Raw genomic sequence first — 21,566 nt, forward strand, 5'->3', positions numbered from 1 at the left:
GAGTTATCACTGGCACAAGGTGGGGAGAGTGAGTACTGAGGAAATTTTCACTTTTTACTTTATACGCTTTTGTATTTTAATTTTTTCAATAAGCGCATAATTGAAAATTGCTTGTAATGGTCTTAAAGTATCTCCCTATAGATTGCCGATTGCACAGGGAAAAGTGGTAATTGTAGAGTGATGAATTCCCATAATACCTTGACCAGGTGATGAAATGAGCATAACAAACCAAGGGGGCAGACCACGCTGCCATCGCGTGGCTCTGTATGTGATATCCCTGGAAAGACACAAGGCCACTTGTGTATTATTCTATTCACCGGAATTGAATCATGAGGAAGCATCAGATGAACCCAAATTGAGAAATATTTACAGTTTGATAAGCATACACTACACCTTTGATCATCTGGCCTGTGCTCTTCAAGAATGCCAAAGTCTCACAAAGAAAGACTGAGGAACCGTTTCAGATTAAAATAGATGAAAGAGAGCTGATGGTTAAATGCAGTGACTAATCCTGGATTTTATCTGTTGGTTGGTTGTTTGGTTTTCGTTCTTGGTTAAGTGTGTTAATTATACTCGAGATCAGTTGTCGTTCATGGAATGACTTGCAGGTCGTCTTGGATAGTGGTGGCACTGTGGCTACCACAAAAAGGGCAAAAAAGTGACAAATTGGAATATGAAATATGGATTAGATAAAATTGTTATAGCTATGGTCAAATCCCTGGTTTTGATAACTGTTACTGCTTTTGTTCTTAGGAAATGCACATGCAAGTACTAATGTGATAAAAGGATCTGAGTGATAGTAAATGACATAGTTTTAAGCACATTGTAATGAAAACCATTTGAAAATTAAAAAGTAGAGAGGTATAGGAAAAATTTGAAAATATGTTTTGCCTTGCCCTCAACCCCTGATTTTTTTCCTTGATTAGGGGGCCAGGTAGGACCAGGATATCTCTGTTTCTTGTTTTTTGTTTGTTTTTTTGTTTGTTTGAAGTTCCTGGAGGATTTTGGTGGTCAGCCACATTTGGGAATTATAACCCTCCATTATATGTTATCCTTTCAGAAAGAGTTGCCAGAATAACTTTGAGCGTGATCAGGTGCCACTCCGTAAGTGGCAGAAACTCCCTCAAAATTGGAGTGAAAGGGTGAAAATCGATTTTGTGTAGTTTGGGGATGTGAACATGGTGTAATGTTGAGTTCTCTGTGGGTTTCAGCCTGGTCAGAGCAGTCTTCAGTGGACCAGGCGACTTACTGTTCTTTAAATGCCACAAAATTTAAATGTCCTTCTTCAAATCCTGTTCTCTCACAATTCTGATTATCAAACTTGTACTGTATGCTTGAGTATCAGACTGTAAATTTAGGCAAAATGTATCTTGTTGAGCCCATTAAGGAAAATAGAGTTTCCCCCTGATCCAAGCTATTACGATTTCACATTTGCAAAGTATTTCAAATTCATTTTTAATGGACTGCTTCCCTTCAAATACATGTGGAGATAGACTTATAAAACACTTGCATAAACTGTAAACAGTTTATGCATTTTTACAGATTTCCATTGTATGTGTTTGATACTGATTTACCTCTTTTTAATTGCAACAGAGATAAAGAATTAGTAGTTTAAAACAGTAGGAACTACATGTTCTGCTGTGATCAAGGAATTAGATAATCTGGCTTGTTTGCTTAAGGGGTCTGTATCTTGAGACTTTTATAGGGCAGTATTAAAGCTCTGAGCCTTCTTATTATGCCAATACCCAGAAGATTGCTTTAATGAGAAGTAAAGGGCCTTTTTCCAATTACAAGGGAATAACTGTATTAAGTTCCTGTGTTATGTCAACCTGCTTTGATTTGATTACTGCGAAAGAAATGGATTTATCTGTCAGTGTTACTTAATTAAGCCTTCTCATTGATGTTTTGCAGAGTAATATAGTGTGGTTTGCACATTTGAGCCTAAATACAAAGAAAATTGGCCTAAAACTAAGGCATGACCCCTGAAGATAACATGTAAGATTGATTGCTTGTCATGGCCAGGTCAGAGGCTACAGTGTTAAACACAGGTAGAAGACTGGGATGTTGAAAGGATAAAATGAAAATCAGTTTATGGGAGTGATTATTGTAAGCAAGAGGGACTGTGCTAGAAAACTGGATTTTAGGGAAGATTTTTGAATATTTGAAACTATTTGGCTTCACGAGTATCAGCAAAAGCATCCGTAAATAGGGGGTGGGATGAGATAAGACTAGAAGAAACAGGAGAAGTAGACTTGGTTCCAGGATGAAAGGAAATAGAAGAAGAAAAAAAAGCACAAGGAATGGATGCCATTTGGTAGAAGTGGACCATTGTGGTGATGCAGAGCAATTTCAGCCTACAAATATTTCAATTAAGCCAGCAGTCCTTTCCCAGAGCCACATGAATGGCACCCTAGGAAGAAAAGGGGAATTGGGGGAAAAAAAAAAGAAAGGATAAAACTGTTATATGTTTCATCTTGGCTCCCCGTCCCCCGCATTGAAATACATTTAATAAATCATTTATCAAGTAGGCATTTAAAAAAATCAATTTGTGTATCTTAAGTCATTACAGTATTATGGACTTTGCCACATAATAATTACACATATGATTTGAAAAATGCATGCATAATTACATGTACGTTAGAGTTATATAGTCTGTTCTATTAGGAAGTGAAACATATATTCACACTTATGTCTTTGTTGTTTAATGTCTTCTAAGGTATCTGTCTTTTATTTCTCACACTTTGTGATGTGTCTTTGTAAATACATCTTTAAAGGTACCAAGCACCTAGTTAAAAACTTCCCCAAATATGTTCACTTTTCATTTAGATACTTTGAGGCTGATCTCTGTAATATTGGAGTTAGATGGTATGTTGGTTTTATTTTTGAAGTCTTTTTTTTTGTTGTTAAGATTTCATTTATTTATTTGAGAGAGAGAGAATGAGACAGAGAGCATGAGAGAAGGGAGGGTGAAAGGGAGAAGCAGACTCTCCGCTGAGTAGGGAGCCCGATGTGGGACTCTATCCTGGGACTCCAGAATCATGACCTGAGCCGAAGGCAGTCGCTTAACCGACTGAGCCGCCCAGGTGCCCTATTTTTGAAGTCTTTAGATATGGCAGCTTATTTCTGATCATTATTCTTGCCTGATTTGAAATAAGTTAAGAACATTATTTTAGTAAGATTGATTTTTATTAAGTGCTTTTAGGATTGGTTAGATTTCAAAAAGTAAAAGGAGGCAAATACAATTCATATTGTATTCTTGCCTCAAGTTACTCATGGCTCTCTGCTTTCTGGGCTCTTAGAATGATGAGATCTTGGGGGCGCCTGGAGGGCACACTTAGTTAAGCATCTGACTCTTGGTTTCAGCTCAGGTCATGATCGCAGGGTCCTGAGATCAAGCCCTGTATAGAACTCTGCGCTCAGCGTGGAGTCTGCTTAAGACTCCTCTTTCCTTCTCCTTCTGCCACTACCCCTGTGTGCTTGCTTTCTTGCTCTCTCCCTAAAAATAAATAAATCTTTAAAAAAAATGATGAGATCTTGAAAGGATTAATTGCTCTTTAAGAGGAAGACTGGTTAGTTTCAAACATTTGAAATGGAAGGTTGCTAAATAAAAGTGTTTCATGTTAAGAGTATTCAAGTTAGAATATTATCCAAATTAGATGATCTTTGATACTTCCAAGTGATATGGATTGATCTAAAGACTTCAAGGTTACTTTTTTCTCAATTTCATACTATAACCGTTTACTCAGCTTGAGTTCTCAAGAAGGTTTCTGAGTTTCAGAATAACAAACAACAGTGCATTTATAATGCAATAGTTATGCATTTTATTTTGTTACTTTCATATGATCTGACTTTCATGTTATATGAAAATGTGTTTCCCGTTTTATAGCACCGCAAAATGCCATTCTCCATATTTTAAATACCTGAGATTATTTAGTTTTCATTTTTGAAAAGTTTGTTTTGAACTTGAGGAAAATAATATTCTCTAAAGAGTGTTCTACGGGACATATTAATAATGGAAGTTCAAGTTGGAGGTTAATAAAGCCTAAAATATTGGAATAATTTCTCTCTGAACAAATTTTCCTACTATACTTTCCATCTAGTATTTCTACATTTTACCTTTCTTTATGCATTTTACCTTCTTATGCATAAGAAGGTAAAATGCACACACACAAATATATATTCATATAGAGATCTATAAGATCATCTTGTACTTAACTTTTTGAGTTTTCAGATTTATTTGGTAAGGAAATCCATTAGTACTCAGAAAGCCAGTACTGATGGCAATGATCTGAAAATGGAACGCCCCGGTCTCTGTTCCTTATATCTGAAGTATCTTCAAATTTGTGTGAGACGCATCACCACAACCCTCATCTTTTGCTCAGTCAGATTTGGAAAGTGCTGGAAGTTTCTTGTTAGTGCTCAGATCATTCATTATGAAGCATACCTTTTTCTTACAGAAAAAGAAAGAAGCGATCATGGTTGTATGGACATTGTCCATCAATATTTGAAGCTTTTCAGATCTTCCTTCATCTGTACTGGTACTCAAATTTGACTTCAAATTACTCTACTTAGAGCTCTTATTATACTGGGTGCTAATGAAAATGTGCACATCCTTAACACGCTCTTTGCTGATGAAATATTTTGAACTCTAAATTCATCTGGCACTGACAGAGAGCATATGCCATCTCAGTTTGTGTGGAGGGCTCAGCCAAGGGTTCTTCCTGGACTAGGAAATTAGTAGGAGCCACAGATGTACCCAGTCTGTGAGTCTCCATGATGGTGTGGAGGATATTTAATGGTATCTGTTGTTGCAGAGCAAAGGATTTGAGACAGTGTAGATCTCAACATGTTTCGGGGTGATTATCTTTCCAGGAAGAACTTAGCCTTGATCTCCCAACGCATTCTGAGAGCATAGAAGCTTTCATCAGGAAATCAGTCTATTTCTACAAGAGTGGGAATTTGTAGACTTTTAAAATGACTCAAATAAAACCCTTTCATTGTTTTCTTACTTCATGAAACTCTAGGGCCTTGGGTGCTTGGCATGATCTGGGCTCTAAGCATGGAAAGGACCCATACACAACTCTATCCCAAATCAACAGAGTTAGGTAACTCACACTTGTTTATTTCTTCTTTTTTTATTTTTTGTAAAATCTATTTATTTATTTATTTAAATTCAATTTAGTTAATATAACACTGTTTATTTCAAATCACGGTTAAATCTATATAACATTTAGTCTGTGTTCTTAGCTTGGGCCTTGGGTCAGCATGCATTAACTTTTGAGAACATATCATTTATACAGAACACAAACGTATGTTGCAATGGTGAGAGGTAAAGGGGATATTCTGAAGGCAAATCAAGTCACTAAACAAATCTAATATGTACTGAATTCTCTCTGTGATTTTGCTGTAGAGGTTCATGGAAAAGGTGGGATTTGTTTACCCTAAACTTATTGGCTGTTTCTAAAATCCAGGAGAATATTTGAAAGTCTCTGACCTGTTGAGCAGAACTAGGAGTCATAAAAATGTGAGACTCAGGTTTCTTTGAATAAATCACCATTTTACAAATTTACATAGTTTGCTTATCTTAGAGCATAATAAGTTATGCTCTCATGGGCAGGTGTTGGTTACTGAGAATTTGCTATGGACCAGGTACTCCCCTAAGTGTTTAAAAAATATTACCTAACTTACTTACTTTTATAATAACTCCTTGAGGTTGGAAATCCTATTATCCCCGTTATCTTCTGTTAGATACCTACTTTGGATGGGTCCTGGGTTTTCGCTTCTGTTTTGCTTGACCTAAGAGGCCATTAAATTTTCTAGGTTGGCAGATGTCCTTAGGGCAAAAATGTCTTCTCTTCCTTCAATTTGATTTTGGCTTGATAATTCCTTATTATCCTCTCAGCTTATTAGTATTTTAAAGAAGATTTTTAAAAATTTACCCATCATTTAAATTTTTTTTTTGTGTGTGGGAGAGTTGTCCAATATACTAGAATTTCCCTATTTCCAAGGGTGCAGCTCAAACCCACTTATTTTATAGTTGACAAAAGTGAGTTCAGAGAGGCAGTGATTGGCTCAGACCACACAGCTTGTTAATGCAGAGTGCCTGGTGAAATCTGAGTCTCTATCCCAACTCCCAAGGCTGTGTTTTCTGACATTTGTCCAGTCTATCTGATAGTTTCGATCTTACACATCATAAGCAAAGTGGAGATTTGAGTAATCAAATCATAAGTTTAATGAATGTGGATGGCGAATCATAGAAATTAAAAATTACCTCTGTGTGTCTTTTCTCAGAATGGAGTGTTTGGTCCTAGTTCTGCCTAAACTTTGCTTTTGTGTTTTGGTGTGGAAATGTCAGATACTTTAGAGGGGCTTATGCAGAACTACTCTATTAGAATGAAATTTTGTGGATTGTCAGGTTGCCTCCTAAACCAGCTGTCAATCCCATAGAAGTTACTAAGTCTGTCCTCATTTAGGTAGGGTAAAATAAATTAGAAAAGACTGGAAAAATGGAACCCATTTTAGTATTTTGGAAGAATAATTTCTGTCATTCACTTGCTTTTTTCCTTTCCCTTCTGCTGCCCGGATTATTGTGTTTCTGTTCCCATCTTGGATGGAGAGTGACAGTAGGACAAGGGAGAGGCAGGAACTAAATGTTCAGACAGCCTCTATCCTGGGCAGTTTTTCATTTGTTACTATGTTGCCTTAATGGATTTCCTGAACTATTTGTGTGCTTTTATCCCATACTCATTGTGAATCTTGTTTCACTCTTTGTTTTGCCCACTCAGTACCTTGTAGAATTTTGACCCCTTTCTAGCAAGTTATCCAGTCCATCACAGTATACATTTTGATAAGCTCATCATACCTCTGGCTTTACTGTCCCCCTATTTTTATTTTCCAGTCTCTTGATTTCTTCAAATACTTACTTTTATATATTTGTGTTGTATATAATTCTTTAACCCTTTGTGGACCCAAGAATGGGCCTAAACCCCTACTAAATACTTTCACTCTGCCTGGGAAGACTTGTGAGAAGTAACCTTCAAGATGGCCATGGAAAGAAATGAAGTTCTTTCCAGGGAGGCATTTACAGTGTTGGAAAAGAGCACTCTCTGGCTTTGCTCTTGTCATCACCTGTGTTTGCTGGTTGCTTGAGAGAGTTTCCTGTTCCATCGAAGCCTCAATGTTCTCATCTATGAAATGGGGGTACTGTTAGTGCGTGGAAGTGCTTGTGCTTAGTACAGTGTCAGATGCGCATTTAAGCTCACTAAACATTAGCTGCTATGATTCTTTGAGAGATGGAACAGTTCAGGCAGAGGGAATAGCAAGTACAAAACCATGGAGATACAGAAGTGTGTGCAGCACAGGCCTACACCAGCAGGGGGTGGGGAATGGCCACGAGTAGGCCACGTGCAGGTTTCTAAAAAGTGAGTCTGGGCAAGATGCAGGTGCATCTGGGTACAGATGTGATGGGAATGTGTATTGAGTGCTGCTGAAACTGGCAACCTTGGCGGAAATTTGAAGATCTAGAGTGAGAGAGGCACGTGTTAATGGTGTGGGGCATGCATCTGTCTTGTGTTCCTGATAAGGCAGGCTGGTGGTCCTCAAACTACGTGCACATGCAGATGACTTGGGGACCTTGTTTAAAACACAGTTTTCATGAGTGACCCAGACTCAGTTGGTCTGCAGTGGACCCCAAGATGCTGATTTTGAAATGAATATACAGGTAATCCACATGTAGGGGGTCTTCAGATGCCCTCTGAGATGTGCTGGAATAGTTGTTGAGGAAATGCTCACTAACCAACTGGCAGTCCTGATGAAGCTCAGTGGGGAGGAAGATGGAAACAAATGACTTAAAAGCAACATGTTGACATTCATTATGAATAAAAATCTTAGTGCTCTCCCTCTGTGGCTTCTTGCTCTTGGATAAAGGAGCACCCAGCTAAACAGATACTTTTTCAAAGAAAAAAGTATCATCCGAAATCATGCAATTGTCTAGTAGGTTTGGGAGAGCTAGAGATTGGTCCTTATCTGTTAGATCTAGCAGAAGTCCCGGGGATGGAAAAGCCTGTTAAAAAGAGATCAGTAAAAGAGAGGAAGCAGAAAGGAAGCAGAAATGAGAAAGATGGAAATGAGAAAGGATGGGAAAAGAGCAGTCAGATCTGATTGGTTGGGAATCTATTTGTGAAGGAACCCAGCCAGTATTTAACCTGTTTTGAAAAAGCTAGACTTCCAGCATTTTTAATTAGTGGATTGCTCGCTTTTGAAATTGCCCAGTTGGGAATACTCAAGTTTTGATGTGTTTTATCTGCCCGCTAATTAGCAGGCTGCTTGGTTGACCATCATTTTCCCTTTATTCTGTGGACAGAAGATGTTTATGGAGGTCTCCTGAAACACTCCAGCTCAAGTCTGGGTTAAAAGGCATAAGTCACCATGTATTTAGTAAGAGTTCATACTAAACTATAAATTAAATTCTAGTACATCTTTTCTCCAACTCGCATCTTCCTTTTTGCTCTTTAGTGTGATTTTCCCTCAGCACTGGGCTTCTCAATCTAGACACAACTGACACTTGGGGACAGAGCATTTTGTGTGTGTGTGTGGCGGGGGGCATTCTAACATTTGTAGGATGTTTAGCAGCATCCCCTGGCCTCTACCCACTAGATGCCAGTGGCACTGCCCCACCCCCACCCCACCCCATGTTGTGACAACCAAAAATGTCTCCAGACATTGCCAAAGGCTTTCTGGGGTCCAAAATCACCCCACATGTGAGAACGATTCCTCTTTCTTCCTTGTCTCTGCCTGCTTTTGGTGTTTAAAAATTTCCTTGAAAATTGGAAAGGTAAAATGGGTCCAAGCAATATGAAATCTTATAGAATATAAGGATTCAGCTCCCAAATCCAGAGGGTTCTAAGTCACTTCTGTGAGTATTTCGGTTCGGCATACCCGTAGGCCAGGAGATGAGGTTGTTAAACAGCAGATTTAGGGAAAGCGTTGCACCTTCTCTCCAGACTGGATGCACTACCCAGAGCTTTCTTGACGTCCCTTAAAGCTCACAGTCACTGATTTTAGCTGTCCGTGGGGGACATTTGTTTGCAGTTGCATTATCTCCTGAAGCACCCACAAAAGGAACAGAAATATTTGTTTAAAAAAAAAAAGAAAGAATTCAAATTTAGTGGTAATTGTTTTTTGTTGCTGCTATCCCATCTCTTAAGAGACTCTAAAACGCTGCGTGCTCCAGTGTACCCAAAAATAAATCAACTAATTATACTGTGATTATTTCTTCTGATAATAAAATAGCAGTAATAAAAGGAAAGACAGTGGTGCATTAGGAGAATAAACAGTATCACTGAAATGTTAGGAAACACAACGAATGGGGTTATGTCTCCTGAACCGAAGTTTCACACCTCCTCCAGTCCTGTCAGAGGAGGTTTGTGATGGCCGTCTGTTTGATCGACCATGATCAAAATAATAGAACAGTGAAACTTTTTATACTTATAAAGGACCTTTCATCAACAATCTCAAAGCCATTTCTAAATATAGAGTGACTGATCTTTAGACCACTTTTATGTTTTAAAGCAATTGATACGATAACTTCACTGCAGTACTCTCCAGCCTGAGCATTTTGCCACTTAAAGCCGTGATGGCGTGCTCAGCGTTAGAACTTTGCTGGTCCAGAGTTTAGAAGAATTTCCACTTGTGGTAGTTCATATAGGTCTCTTCGCTATCACTTATCAAGATAAAACATGGCTTTAACGACTTTAATTTTCACATCTCAAAGCCTAGATTAAGGATTGTAGCCAAGTGGTCAAATCTATTAAAATAATTAAAATACTGAGACAGTGTTGTCTTTACTTAAAACATTAACAAAAAAAACCCACATTCTAATATCCTTGTAATGTACTGGTGGAAATAGACTGCTGAATCCACTTTTTGTCTTGTGTATTTTGTTGCATGTCTGTTGTCTAATGTAATAAGCCTTGGCTAAAGAACAAGAAATATCCAAGAGTATTATGGCACAGATGCTGCTAATGTTGGTGTGAATATTTGCCTTAACTTACCTTTTAAAATATACATTTAAGGTTATATTAGTGTCATTTTAAACTTATTTTGTACAAAAGATCTTAATAAAACTTTAAGTGCAGTTTCATGTCTATAAAAGTTGAGGCTATGAAACACTGAAGGATGGAAGTAATTTTTATGTTCCTACCTCTGGTTCCTGAGGGTCCAGTTCATTTCTGCTGTGAATTTAAATGAGTTCATTTAAGTAGATGGGTCAAAAGCCACTATCATCGTGGTAGCCCTGTGCCTGATTCTTAATTAAAGGCAACAGGAGATTAATTTGAAACATTAATTTAAAAGTGCATATACAAAAAGGAAGAATTATTGCAAGAAAGCCTAAAGAACTTTTCTCTTGTCCCTAGATGTAGAAGACAGAAGTAGCTCAGGGTCCTGGGGGAATGGAGGACATCCAAGCCCGTCCAGGGTAAGTATATCTAATCTTTTCTCCCACAACCAGACATCCTGCATATGTAAATTGACGAACTGAAGGTGAGTTTCTCTCTCGCGCACACACAAATGCACAGATATATATATGCATACTAAGTTTAATGAGGATCAGCTTGTGTTTGCAGGTTTTTTTCCCCCATTCTCTTACTGGATGCTGTTATTGAATTTGACACCTGTTCCACTCCTGCTAACCAGAAGAAAAATCCTTCATTAAATATTTGGCCTTACTTTGCCAGTTATTGATCCAGTATTACAGAAAGTTATTTGTTGTAGGCGGCACAACTTTGAAAAAAATCCTAGTATCCCTGTAATGTATCGGTGTAGACTACAGAATAATTCTGAAGACAGGGTATGAAGTTCTATCTGATCAGTATAATCTATATAATAAATCAGAGTTGATTTCACTTTGTAAACATGGTATTAATGCCTTTGGTCACCAGTTGGGTTCATTCATTTATTTGGTTTCAAATTTTTGCTGCTCCTTTTCATGGTTTTCCTTCATGCTTTAGTTGTTAGTTTGGGTGTAATGGGGAGACTATGGAATGGGATGGGAGTGGGGTGGTTAGACAATGTGTATTTTTGTGTGTATATGACCTTGGGCATATCATTTCACTTCTTTGGTCCTCATTTTTCTAATTTATAAAATGAAGAAGTAAAGCCAGAGGATCTGTTATGTTCCTTCCCACTTAAAGATATATGATTTTATGTATAATCAGTTTTTAATACAATCATTTCTAGGCCCTCTAAAATCCATGTCAGCTTTTCTAATATACGTCTAAATACCCCAAATTAAAAATAGACCGAGAGCACATAGTCAAACAAACACATGCCCCTCCCCCAGCCAGCTGTATAAATGAAGCATTATGCAGGGAGGGAACATTTTACTGTAAGTATTCACATAAATTTGAGGTGGGGGTGTTTCTATTTTGGCAGAAGAGGCAAGGAAGGTAATCAAGCTGTCACAGTGAGGACATTTCAGCAAGCCACTGTTGTCCATTTCCACCTGTCCTTTGACCTTGTGGTTGTCACTGTGGTCTTCATGGTGCGGCAGGGTCTGTAGGCTTACCGGGAGCTTTGTGGAGCCACTGCACCAGCTGTCGGGGTTGATATCCTAATGCATTATATGGATGGGTTGAGGAAATCTTTCCTCCTCCTCACGTTACAGGCTGCACTTGTAGAAATAAATCCATTCCCCTTGACAGCAAGTGTAGGAGAAGACAGAATTTCCCCCTATTGTTTAGCTCATTCACACTTAATGTCTTACGATTTCTCACTTTAACACACACACTACTTTTAATTGTTCTTCTGAGAACGAGGTCCCTTAGGACCGTCCTTTGATTTCATTTTCAGTAACTGTCCCGCCATTTTTTTTCAGGGCATATTTTGGTGAATAATTGTGAGTCGATATTTTGTGATTTCTGTCTTCTCAATCCAGGGAGTTTGCGTGTGATAGATTTCTGTGGCTGACTTGTACTGACAACCGTGCGAAGTCCCGTCTTCTCTCATCCTAAAGTGGTGATATTATCCACTACCTTACAGCACTGGGCTGGGGTTTAAATTAGGTAGTGTATATTAAAGTACACTGTCTAAGATGAGGACAGTTAATAAATAAAGATTAGTCTTATACAATGCCCGGCATAGAATAAGTGAGTGCAAAACCCATGCTAGGTATTTTTAAAAAATATGACATCTTTTTATACACTGACATATTGGCAGCATTAGATTACGGTATCATTCAAGTTAATTTTTCTAAATGAGGAAAAGTGATCAAAAACAGGATTATTTGGGACCTTAAGGGTTCCAATTATTCTCTAGTGTGTTTTCATTTTTCATACAACATCCGTCTTTTTTTGTATGGGCAGATTCTGCCCTTTGGCTAACATGCCAACTGATACCTCTGAGTAAATTTGACTTGGTCTTTATGGGCAGTGCAACCAGCTGAGCAGATTGACTTTTTTTTTTTTCCCTTTTTGGTTACTTGATGCACCTTAGTCTGAAATTTGAATCCTGTAATGTAGGTGATTTTAACTTTTCCTGTATGTTATTTAGGGGCTCCTGGGTGGCTCAGTTGGTTAAATGTCTGCCTTTAGCTCAGATCATGATCCCAGAGTCCTGGGATCTAGCCCCACATTGGGCTCCCTGCTCAGTGGGAACCTGCTTCTCCCGCTCCCTGCTGCTCCCCCTGCTTGTGCTCTCTCTGTCAAATAAATAAATAAAATCTTAAAAAAACCCATTATTTTAATTTTAAATTCCATTAAAATAATTAGATAATCATAATCATGACAGATTTCTGCCAAAAATTAATGTCTGCTTTAAAACTTTTTTTGTGGCATGCTTTGTCCAAATCCAGAAGTACTAATTAATGCTAAAGTTTTGATGTTCCTTCATAGTCATGTTGTAATAATTTTAACGTTCTTACATGTTAATTACTTATGGAATGATCCAGTTTTCTTACAACCACAAAAACAACTGTCACAAAACATTGAAATGTCAATACTGTAAAACCAAATGTTGTTCAAAAGGCTCTATCTTGGTCTTCTAATGGCAATTCATTATAGGCTATGGGTCGTTCTCCCTGATGGCATAATCTTGTGTTTTTTCTCTTTTTAAATAATTTTGGCTTGCCTGTGCCTGGGTGGCTCAGTCGGTTAAGCATCTGCCTTCGGCTCAGGTCATGATCCCAGGGTCCTGGGATTGAGCCCCACATCGGACTTCCTGCTCAGTGGGGAGCCTGCTTCTTCCTCTCCCTCTGCCCCTTCTCCTGCTTGTGTTGTCCCTCTCTGTCAAATAAATAAATAAAATCTTATAAAAAATAATGTGGGCTTACCAAAATAGTAACTTCTAATATTTACAGTGCATTTTATATGTGTCAGGTGTTTTACATACATTATTTCATTTAATCATGTCAACAACTTCCTGCAGTTGATTCTGTTGTTATTATTATATGATTTCACAGCTACCACGAGGAAAACTTGAACTCTGCAGACTCTAGAGCCCTCACTTACCCACTGGACCTGTGAAGAGGCAGGTCCCTTATAATGAGGTTCCATAGTGGGAATGTGGACTTCAGTTTCTTTGGATCTCGGAGCTGTCAGTAGGGGGGCATTTATATGCTGATTTATTCATGCGAAATGAAAACTTACGATGTTGTTTTATTTACAGAACTATGGAGATGGGACTCCCTATGACCACATGACCAGCAGGGACCTTGGGTCACATGACAATCTCTCCCCACCTTTTGTCAATTCCAGAATACAAAGTAAGACCAATTTTAAATTAACATGCACTTTTCAAATGCTGATATTTTACCATAGAAAGGGGAGAATACAGTCCAGACGGAGGACCTGTTTTTAGGGACTTGGATATTTAGCCAGTTCACTCTAGTAATTTTAAATTGCAGAAAAATACTGACAGTTTATGCTTGGTAATCACGTGTAAAGGACTACGTTTTATAACCACGTGGAATTACAGGATTTCAGTGATATCGAATTGCTGTGGAAATTTTGTCTTCCTTAGGTATAAAGCTCTTATCTCAATCTCAACGTTGCAATACTTGTTTTCTGATTTAAGGTTGATAAAGTCAAAGTGGTGAATATTTAAAATAAAAATATCTTCGGGCCTGTCTGTTGGCAATGATATATAGTTCGGGGTTATGGAAACCCCTTTAATAATAGGTTTAGATTGCTGAAATCAGAGTAATGTTTCAAGTTGAATTATAAGATCTGGTTGTGTATTTATCTTGGTGTGAGCTTTTTAGCTTTTTAGTGGTCAAGGCAGACTGTATCTTACTTCACTGGAAGCAAGCTACGCTTGAGATAGTTTGCGGGTTTTCAGCATGCCCTTCATGCTGGTGTCTTTCGTGTATTTTTCTGTTTCATTTACCCTGTAGGGATGTGTGTCTAACAGCAATAACCTGAGCAATGAGCAATACCAGGTTTCTTGAGTTTCGAGTGAAACAATGATCTTTGTTCTAGTCAATGTGGTTTTCTTCTTAAGCAATATTAATAAATCTCTCAACTTGGTCAAATTCTATTGCAAATCCATCAATAAATGAAGTTAAATTTCTTGGCAGAAGGCGTTGGACCGTACTCCAAGAAAAACACACAGCTGTAATTATATCACTCTGAAACCATAATTGCAAATGCTTCTAAAGAATGTCCCTATTTTTAAGCCTTGGAAGCTTACTTGTTATTTAATGTATAGATAGTCCTTGAATCTTAGTCATTTTTTTCAAAAGTTACCATCAAATCCATCTAAAGGAATTTCAGGTATTTAACACAAAGTAGACAAAGCAGAGAAATACTAGCAACTTATTTTAAAGTGGGTGATATCATATGTTTGTGCCTTTAAAAATCATTCCAACTTATGTTTGATCATTCGTTGTTCTTATACTTGTGTTCCTACTTACTTTAAAATGATAAATTTCATATCTATGTGTTTTTTTTTGGTACCTAAATCCAGCTTCCCCCTTTTTTATCAGTTGTTGATAGGGAGGTACAACAACTTTCCTATTATAATACAGATACAGAAGACTAGATATATTTGTCAACTTAGATCTTAAAGAACAACTTTGGACTCTTCAGTGACAATAGTACTAATATTAAATTCTAACACCTTGCTTCTCACGTCATCCTCGCTCAATTTCATAAAACAGAATAAAAGATTAACTTGAAAATAATAATCTTGGGAAGTAATACTTCGACGGCATATTAAAGGACTCCCTTGGAAGATTCTAAAACTCTCCTCTGATGAGCGAAAGTAAAATAGAATAAATGAATCGCTACTCATATTTAGAAGTTTATGTTAGGTACATGAAAAGAATTTTCCTCAAGAACAACTCGATAAATTAGTATCACGGAATATGCCAAGCAATACAAAGATATTAAATATTTGTGCTTGTTCATCTGTCCTCATGGGCAACTGTTTTACCAGTCAAATTCGTTTTTCCATCCAAATAGTATTTAAAATATACGTGGGCTGAGAGCCTAGAGCCAGAGCAGAGAGAGCTGACTCTTTTCACTTAGTTGTTGTTTAAGCTGAAAGTCCATGTCAGCTGTGTTCTTTTATCCCGTCTGCCCTCCTTCCCATTAAACTCTTAAATATGGAGGCCAAGACAGTCTCCTGCATTGTGATAGGAAATGCTACTAAGTCTGGGAGGCTCCCACCCACTGTTCCCCATGAAAGGACTTCTCTGTTAGATAAGCTGTCTGGTCTGAAACATGGCTCTTTATTGTTTACAAACTGCTACATTTTCCACCTCAAGCAGATTTTTGCACAGAATAGATTTGTGCTGGGGCTAAATGGTTGATCTGACGTTAACAGCGCAGTGTCAGACTGGGGTCAGGGAAGTCGCCCTCCGAGTGAGAGGGCATGGCGCAGTCTGCAAAAAAAAGGAAAAAGATATTTAAACAACTATGAAATGCCTCACATTTTTAGTTTGGAAAAGAATTTAAAAATATTTTTAGAGGACTGCCCATGATGCCGCATTAACTCTTGCCACCCCTGTCAATTCTCACATCTCAAGCGCCTTCTTGATCAGCTTGACTATCTCAGGGCTAGATTAGGGGAACAAAGATTCTCATTGATTTTTGTCCAAGCTGCTGTTTATTTAAAATAAAACCACTTTTGAGATAGGTCATGCTTGGTGTTTATGCTGTGCTTTTATAAAGAGAAGATAGGTTGTTTCCAGAAATTAGAGACAACCAATTACAAATGGAGATGAAGATAAAATAAGATCTATTAGTGTAGCCAACAATTTAAACTCATGGAATACTTGGTCTATTCTGAACTGCTCTTTGTGTCCAAATCCATATTCGGTGTCCTGGTCTTTGCGGAAGTTTTCGTTCTACCAAAAGAAGGCATTAGACTTCACTGGAAGTTTTTGACAACAGTCGATACCTGCTTTTAGAATCTTTAGTTTTCATTAAAACTACAAAGGATTTCTTTACATGTCAAAGATTTAATTCTGCCGTGATGTCATATTAGGGTAAAAGCTATAGCATAACAAATAAATCAGCCACTTTATTGGACCAGATTCTCTATTGTCAAATCAATCAAGCCTGTGACTGAATTAGGCGTCTGCTACAGAAACAAGTGACACTAATTTTTCAGGAAAGAGTTATTAACTGCAGATGACCTGATTTTTTTTTTTTAAGTAAACTGTTTATTTAGCAGGGTTTTATTTTATTGCAAGGAAAGAAAAAAGTAATGAACTGCTCTCTCCTTTTGGGAGTGCATTATTATTATATATTTTGTTCTTAATGGCAATACACTATTTTGGAGAAATGATACAGGCATTGCTAACATTTGCTCATAAACTCTTACGGCAACAAAGCCCTTTATTACAACTCTGACTTTTTTGACTTCACAGGAATGATTTTGCGTAAATGTTCCAATTTTTGTGCTATAATACTTAGGTTTGGCACCAAAATGCCAAAACTCAACTTATTTGTGTATCTCAGATTTTTGCAGAATGACATATAAGAGTAATAGAGTATCTCCATTAGTTTATTCTTTAAGCCTGCATATCTGAATGCAATATCCTATTTGATAGTTCGTGAATCCCTACACCAAAACACGAACAAACGAATACAAGCGCACTTACATGCCTGCACGGGGGCATGCGCACGCATGTGCACACACACGCCTATTCTGCTGGGATTACTGACCCCTCTCGGTTTATAAGGCTGCACCACTTCTTCCATTATTATCTGTAGGTATAGTTGCCATACAAAGTTTTGGAAGTTGATATTGTGTAAATCCTATAAAGGGAAACATAACTAGAATAAACAAATAAGCAACACAAGTAAAATAAATAAGCAAAATAAAATAAGCAAAAATAAATTAAAAAGGCAGTCCCTAATTTGAAGAACAAAATAAGTGTGCATGACTTTTTGTTTTCCTTCTCATGTGGGAGAGTCTGGAGGAGTGGAGAGACTATAGCATAGCAGTGAGTCTTCTAATTAACTGCCTGCACTGACCAAATCATAGATGTACTCTCTTTTTAAAATGTTATTTATTTTTTTTATTGAGGTAGAATTGACAGATGACACTATATTAGTTTCAGGTGTACAACAAAGCGATCCGATATTTGTGTATTCTACTCTTTCACCTGACATTTCCTGAATCCTCGACCACCACTTTCATTGGGCAGAGACAAGCAAGCCAGTTTGCATTTTTGCTTCTTTGAAATGTCATGTCCCATTTCGCATCTGGGAAAAACAAATCGCTTTTTCTTTGTGACTACTTATGGTTATTAATGATGAAAATGTATGCTTGATCTGTTGGAAACTTGTTCGCTGCAAACAGTTTGATTAAACTTTTATAGGTGGTCGGTGAGTAGCTTTCAGAATATGCTGATGGGACAGAGGGGCCATGGGTCTGAGTCTTGTGTTTTTAAGAGGACTATATGCTATGGAATAGTTTGAAAATACTGACAAGAGCTATATGCAAAGAGTATAGATTTTTTAACATTCCCATCCCTGCTTATTTTCTTGCAAGCATTAAACTTTTGCAGGTAATTGTCCAAATGTTTTTACAATGGGAAACAATATATTTTCTAGCTAAAACTTTTTGATCCGAGGAAGGCCCTAAGCTTGCATTTTCCTTCTATTGTTTCAGAGCCTTAACTGAAAACCAGATTGTTGAGTGAGCAAGTTGCCAGTAAGATTATAGACATGCATCGGTAACTGAAGGATGTGAAAAGTGATACTTTTGTACAGTTGGGTGCAGCTTAGCTCAACATCAGCTGCTGTGTCTTTATGCGTCCCATTGGGAATGGTTCGGTTTCCTTACTGTGGTATTTGGTTCTAGTCCCAGTAACGGTACTCTACCAGCGCCCTAAATAATTTCCCACCATAGAGTAACTGGTTTCTAAACTAGCTCAGTGGAACATTTTACTGCAGGATTAGATCGGGGTTTCAGGCAGAACTGAAGAAAGCTGCTGGCTTATAGGATGACCTTTGAATCTCATCTGGGTTAGCGGTTGATATTTTGATTTGGTTACTGTGGTCATATTGTGACAGCTGCTAGCTCATTATAATTCGGTTCCACTGCTCCGTTTGCCTAGCAGGAATATTTAGGTTTGTATTACTTCCAAGTGTTTACGACTACCCTGAGTTTAGCCCAGCATAAAGGTGAAGTGTTGTGAGTGTTTTCAAATCCCAGTGGCAGAGGTCAGTGGCACATTCTTCTTGTAAAATGGCGAATGTGAGTAGATGCTAATACAGGGAATTTTTCTTTTCATTGTAAAGCTGGAAATAAACCTAAATGAAGAGGCTCTTACTAGGAAAACTGTTTTGAGAACCGTAACGTACAATAACCACAGAGAGACATAGTTTTTTTCAAAGCAGGGGTAAGATTTACCTTGACCTCTTTGTCAGGTGTTTTCTCTCCACGCAGGAATTTAAATATTTGAAACGAAACAAAACAAAACCTGCACAATGTGCCAAATGTTTGATTTTCTAAAGTGCCAGAGGTCAAATAATATTTTAGTAACTTCATGAAACTGGAATTGTGACTACGGATGTCAGCTCCAGACATTTTAGTTCACTTTTAAATTGTTCTGAAGTTCGATAGTGATAGCAGGCTGCTTGCAGCTTCATTGGTTAGGGATGTCTGTGTATTCTCGGTCTGTGTCTTCTTTTTTTAATGACGCTTCTTTTTTTTTTTTTTTTTTTGCTTGAGGTTATCTTGATATCATCTGTTATCTATTGGACTGATAATGTGGTAGCAAGCAATTGCTGAGAGAAGAAACACTTAATTGTGGTGTTATTTGTTGTCTGCTTTCTTTGTTTGGGAGTTTTGTTGTTTGAAGATGTTAACTTAAAATGTCTTCCCGAAATATTAACAAATAAAACTATTTTAAGTGTCTTCCCAAGTGATACTATTAATCCTGATTTTGAGCTAAGGCTGGGTGCCAAAGAACTACTATTTCTACTCTGCTTTGTTGCAACCGTGGGTGGCTCTTCAGGTCAGGTTTTTTCACATCTCTAGATTGAGGGTGGAACAGACCTTTAGATGATCTCTGAGGTAATTTTCTCATCTCATGGTCCATTGATCTTTTAGGTGTGCCATTTTATCCTTCTGCTGTATTTTATCTTTAGAGATGTTTTATCGTTATTTCTAATCCATTCATCTCTATTTTATGATACCTTCAACTAACTTTGCTAGTGATGTGTTTTCCAAATGTTATTCTTTAAAGCCTGATTCAGATGGATGTTTCTTTTCTACCTCAGCTCTTTCCACATCTATAGTTAAGGGATTGGATTGGTTGAGGATAAAATAATAACTCATTAAATTACGTCACCAGGAGAAAAGCATTACGCACGGGCCAATGCCTGGCATAGAGTTGTAGGACCTCAATAGATGGCTATTGAGTGGTTCCATTCGCGAATAAATCAGGAAATCAGATATAGAGGGTTTAAGTCCTGAATGAAAAGCCCATAAATTAAAATCAGGCCTACATCTATCTCACTGTATCAGGAAGAAAAGCCTCAACCGGAGCCAGTTTAACAGAAATTCATTCTATAGTACTATGTCCTTGACTGTGCAGAATATTCTAATGTCAGGGAGCAGATCATGTTACAGGGTGGTAGATTTCAGTTTTCACCAAACATACCACAAAATATTTTATTTATAAGAAATAAGTAATGTCATTCTTTTTTTTTGAAAGGCTACTGAAAAAAGTTAAGTGTTTCCAGTTTTCAGATAGGAAAACTTATTTCTTCTTGTCCAATCAATAAAAATGTCTGTCTGTCTTTCATTGGTCTTGCCTCCTTTCCACTCAGCCATTTACCGTATGCTATACTATAATGAATGCTGTGGTAATCAAATACTCTCATAGTCAGGTTTTATGAAATTTAGAAGAACTGATAGCAGAAAAACATTATCTGAAAACTATAGCCAACAGAAAAGTTAAGCACTTCTAAATACCAGAAGATTTCTCACGTAAAAAGTTATGGACTCTAAGAGAAAATACATCATTTTAGAGTTAAATAAAAGTAAAAAGTAGTTTGTGTTGGGGAGGAATGCTTTTGCTTAGAAGTAATGGAAAATGTGACTAATGGTTGCTTAAGAAGAATTTTTCTCCTACCAGAAGTCTGCTAAAATTGGTTTGCAGCTCATTGATACCCAGGCAGGTGTCTGGGTGATTCCTTTGTGCTTTCCCTTATTGTCTCAAGATGACTGTCACAGCTTTAGATGTTAAGTATGGGTCTGATGTAGCAAGAAGCAGGGAAAAGGGAGTCCGTCAGTGTGATCCCCTGCTCCCCGACATCCCATGGCCTCCTCCAGCTACAAAGTTTGGTTGGGGGTGGGGAGGTACACAAGAGCTCCCCCGGCCTAGTCAATAGAAAGAGACAAGAGAAAAAGGAGTTGGGAATGCCTGTCGGGCTTGGTGACTTAACAGGGTTTTACTTAGTTTCTTCTAAGAGAAAAATCCGTAATTTTCAACTTCACAGTCTGGAAAATTAAGAACAAGGCTCAGACTTTCATGTAGTAGGAAAACTATGAAATGGGCCTCAACTCTAAATTCTGGTCAGCAAGTTAGAGAAAGGGACAAAGAGACGTGGAGTAGGAAAAAAAAAAGTAGTGGAAATGAGGGAGGTGGAGAAAGGACAGATGTGAGAGTCACCCACGGGAAGGCGTCTGAGGCATGCTGTTCTCACTTCATCTCCAAGGCTTGTGCTGTCATTGTCCTCATCCTCTGAGCAGCCAGCCAGAGTCAACCCTCTCTGTGTACGCATCACCCAGAACCTCCTCTTTTAGATCTCCGGCATGGGTCCCTGCCAGTCTGCAGAGCACCCTGACTGTGCAGCAGACCCTTAGCTCCAGCCGTCAGTCTCTTCCACATCCCGGGCGGTGGTCCCACAACAACCATTCAGAGCAGGCCTGGCATCCTGAGCCACGAGGTGCCAGGACGTGCCCTGACAAGACCCGGGCAGAGAACTTTCCCCTGCACTGCTGCCGAACGGTGTACCTCCCTCCAACACCCTGCCATGTCCCCGTGAAGCACTCACACAAGAATGCCCACTGCCTGGGGCCAAAAACACCCCTGTCTTTTATTT

General features: G+C 38.1%; 1 protein-coding gene across 33 annotated transcripts in view; it reads left to right on the forward strand.

The window, feature by feature from the left end:
* TCF4 (transcription factor 4) overlaps window positions 1-21,566 on the forward strand; it is a 353,491-nt gene that overhangs the window by 106,364 nt on the left and 225,561 nt on the right. For 21 of the 33 annotated variants that reach the window (XM_045886662.3, XM_064578866.1, XM_064578864.1 and 18 more), the window contains 2 exons: window positions 10,416-10,477; window positions 13,663-13,759. In XM_045886662.3, coding sequence (XP_045742618.1) covers window positions 10,416-10,477; window positions 13,663-13,759 — 159 coding nt within the window. Of the gene's footprint in view, window positions 1-5,024; window positions 5,106-10,415; window positions 10,478-13,662; window positions 13,760-21,566 lie in introns of all 33 variants that reach the window. The other 12 variants (XM_064578858.1, XM_064578861.1, XM_064578860.1 and 9 more) reach the window with 1 other exon arrangement.

The sequence above is a fragment of the Mirounga angustirostris genome, unplaced genomic scaffold, assembly GCF_029215605.1.
Source record: "Mirounga angustirostris isolate CCGP_5_RB_7025 unplaced genomic scaffold, mMirAng1.0.hap1 SCAF_14, whole genome shotgun sequence".
NCBI lineage: Eukaryota > Metazoa > Chordata > Mammalia > Carnivora > Phocidae > Mirounga > Mirounga angustirostris.